This window comes from Pundamilia nyererei, unplaced genomic scaffold (assembly GCF_000239375.1).
Source record: "Pundamilia nyererei isolate P.nyererei 1_Seehausen unplaced genomic scaffold, PunNye1.0 scaffold00051, whole genome shotgun sequence".
NCBI lineage: Eukaryota > Metazoa > Chordata > Actinopteri > Cichliformes > Cichlidae > Pundamilia > Pundamilia nyererei.
This window is the reverse complement of record NW_005187452.1, coordinates 1,227,663-1,230,690: the sequence shown is the minus strand read 5'-3', so window position 1 is coordinate 1,230,690 and position 3,028 is coordinate 1,227,663. Positions and strand designations below refer to the sequence as shown.

The window sequence follows — 3,028 nt, the reverse complement described above, 5'->3', positions numbered from 1 at the left end:
TGTATTTTCTGAAACTCCCTTACAGAGCCTTGAGGAAGAATCCATCAGCCAGAGAGCGCCCTCCGCTGGTTATGCTTCAGAAGACAAGAAAAGCTGGGGGAGAGACTTACATGGTGAGAAAAGGACAGGAGATGCAGCACAAAAACATAAAACGCAATTGAGAAAGAAAAAATGACCTAAAGTTTGGAATACGTAAGAGGAAAAAGCAAAGAAGTAAATGAAAGATTTAAAAAAAAAAAGGTTAAAAGGGTTAAAAACCCAGGAACTATAAATTCAATTTCTTAACAGGTTATCCAACTTATGGTTATCTGGGTCTGGAGTGTATCCCAGTTGTCACAGGGCAAGAGGCGGGGTCCTCACCTGAACAGGTCACCAGTGGATCACAGGGCCAGCAGAGAAATAGAAACACAGACTCTCACAGCTAAATTTGAATGACTAACAAACATGCCTGTATACCGGTAAATTTGGTCCACAGTAGGTGATTCATCCATTAACATGCACATTTTGTAAAGAATTACAGACAACAAAGAACAGATAAGCACAATACCGTATAATTGCACTTTTAAAAGTAAAAGTGCTGACCACTCTGAAAATGGTTTTGGGTTTCTTTTTTTACATACATGCAACTCACGTTTCATTGGTTGTGACTTTAGATCCAAACAACATCTGTTTCATAAAGACGACTAATCATTTTTATCCACTGCTCTGTTATTTTGGTTATTCGTTGTAATTATTTTTTACACCTTAATGTTTTCCATCATAATACTTTAATTTCTTTCTCCATTCTCTGTCAACCTTTCTTCCTTTAATTTTTGATATTTATCTTCTCTGCTTCCACTTCTTTCTGCACTTCTCTGCGTATACGCTCTGTTTCCCTGCCTCCCTCTGTCTCTCTATGTATCTCCCTCTCAGAGACCCTGTCCTGAGCTGTGCTCTAAGCATCACTCCGGCTCTGTGCTCCTCCCTGATCTTCCCACAGTAAGATTATTTTCTGTTCTTGCTCTCAAAGCCTTAAATGTTTATCTTACTGTCCCCCTGCAGTTTGACACTGTAGCAGACTGTGTTGAGATCAGCAGCGTTATACTTAAAAGCTACACTGTGTACACTGAGGTATGGGATGCTTGATTTAAAAGGGATGCCTGTTTGCGTACGTCCGCCTTGCTTGTGTAAGCATGCTTTGTGTGTGTGTGTGTGTGTGTGTGTGCGTGCGTGTGTGTGTGTGTGTGCGTGCATGTTACACACTGTCATATGACAGTGGTTGGCTTGTTGTGGTGTGTGAAGGTCTCTTCGTCTGTCCTCAGTACAATGTTGACTTTCTTACATGTAATGAATACAATGATCATTGAAAAAAAAATTTCAGCAAAGAAGGTAAATCAGCAACTGAATATTGTGTCATAGTGTCTCTTAAGGGTTTTATGGCTCCAGCAAAATTACACTTACGGCAACTATTCAGCCATGGAAACCCACCCATGCCATGAAGCTTATGCCAATTCTTTCTGCTGATGTTAATGCCAGAGGAGGTGGGGAACTTTGCGTACTCTATCACTGAGTTGCTCCAGTTCTTTAACACTTCCACTGCAATAATAGCGCTGACAGCTTCTAATGTCTAAGAGGGAAGACATTTCACAAACTGACTTGTTGCAATGGTGGCATCCTGTTACAGTAAGATGCTGAAATTGAGACAACTCTTAGAATAACAAATTATCTCCAAAATCTTTATAAAGGCAGATTGCAAGGTTAGGTGCCTGATTTTATACACTTCTGAAAATGGGACTGAAAGCAACCTAATTCAAAAATTAAGAGGTCTGGCACAATATTTTTGGCTATATGGTGTAATACCAACAAACTCCCATGTGTTTATTCCTCCCACAATAAACATATTCAGCTGACTTAATTTCACTCCTTGTTTTTGCTGCTGTGGCTCCTAATCAAAAAGAAATCCATACCATTGAATATTAGATCTAGAAGTATTCTCTAAGTATGTGATTTGTATAAAAGGCTTTAAACCCCCAAATCAGCCTCTGAATAAAACTCTACTCCTCAGGGTCTGACAGACACAAAGATAGTGAGCAGCAACTCACAGTTCAGCCCCATCTCTGTCCTGCGGGTTCCCAGCCAAGCAGACCTCAGCCAGGCCTACTCCCAGCATTCCTTGCACCGCAGTGTAAGTCAGCTAATTGACAGGAAGTCAATGATGATGGAGGAAGGAAGCTGGGACAACCCACTGGCACACGATTCTGGACTGGTGAGTATGGAGTTATGTTTATTATGAATTTCATTTGTTAACTACAAGTACAGAAGAGAGTAGTGATGAGAATACAAACATTTTATGCTAATTATTCACCAGCCTCCTCCTCTTTTACTATAAAGTCATAAGAATTTACAATATTATGTGTTTAAAGTTTTCATTAGTATCATTACCTAGAAAATATATGATAAGACTTTAATAAAGTTGCTTTGGGATTGTGGGTTTGACTTGCTCAATTCCTAGATGGATGCAGAATCAGTGAAATTGTACCAGAAAACAGAAATATGGACAGCTGAAAATTGCTGTTTTCATGCTTACTTTATTGTTTCTCTGATTGTTTTCCCCTCTTCTTTGATTCAGACCTAAATTTTGCGATCTTGTGTGTTTGTTTTTTTCAGTATGTGGAGGAAGATGAGCTTGTGGATGCCATCAAGGCCTTAAGTTCTGTGAAAAAGGAGCACACCATGTTCACTGACACTCATCTTTAAGACCTGTCAGGTTTCACAGTTGCCATTCAGACCTAGTTGTAAAACAAACTAGTAAAACACTGTTACATGCTATTTGCACAGGCGGTGCTAAATACGGTCTACTCAATTTAAGCTATAAGTTAAACAACACGTGTTATGAGGTATTAATTAAAGCATCATCATAAACTTTCTGTCACTTCATTAGGTATACCTTTTCAACTTCTCATTAACTCACTAAATATTTAATCAGGCAATCATATGGCAGCAGTCAATGCATTTAGACACGTAGACACAGACAAGATGAGCTGCTGAA

At 39.2% G+C, this 3,028-nt stretch overlaps 1 protein-coding gene across 1 annotated transcript in view; it reads left to right on the top strand.

Moving 5' to 3' along the window:
• ush2a (Usher syndrome 2A (autosomal recessive, mild)) overlaps nucleotides 1-2,736 on the top strand; it is a 216,151-nt gene extending 213,415 nt beyond the window's left edge. The window contains exons 90-94 of the mRNA XM_013910893.1: nucleotides 289-368; nucleotides 913-978; nucleotides 1,042-1,110; nucleotides 2,045-2,245; nucleotides 2,647-2,736. Of these exons, the coding sequence (XP_013766347.1) occupies nucleotides 289-368; nucleotides 913-978; nucleotides 1,042-1,110; nucleotides 2,045-2,245; nucleotides 2,647-2,736 (506 nt within the window). The remainder of the gene's footprint in view (nucleotides 1-288; nucleotides 369-912; nucleotides 979-1,041; nucleotides 1,111-2,044; nucleotides 2,246-2,646) is intronic.
• Nucleotides 2,737-3,028: the final 292 nt, after the last annotated feature.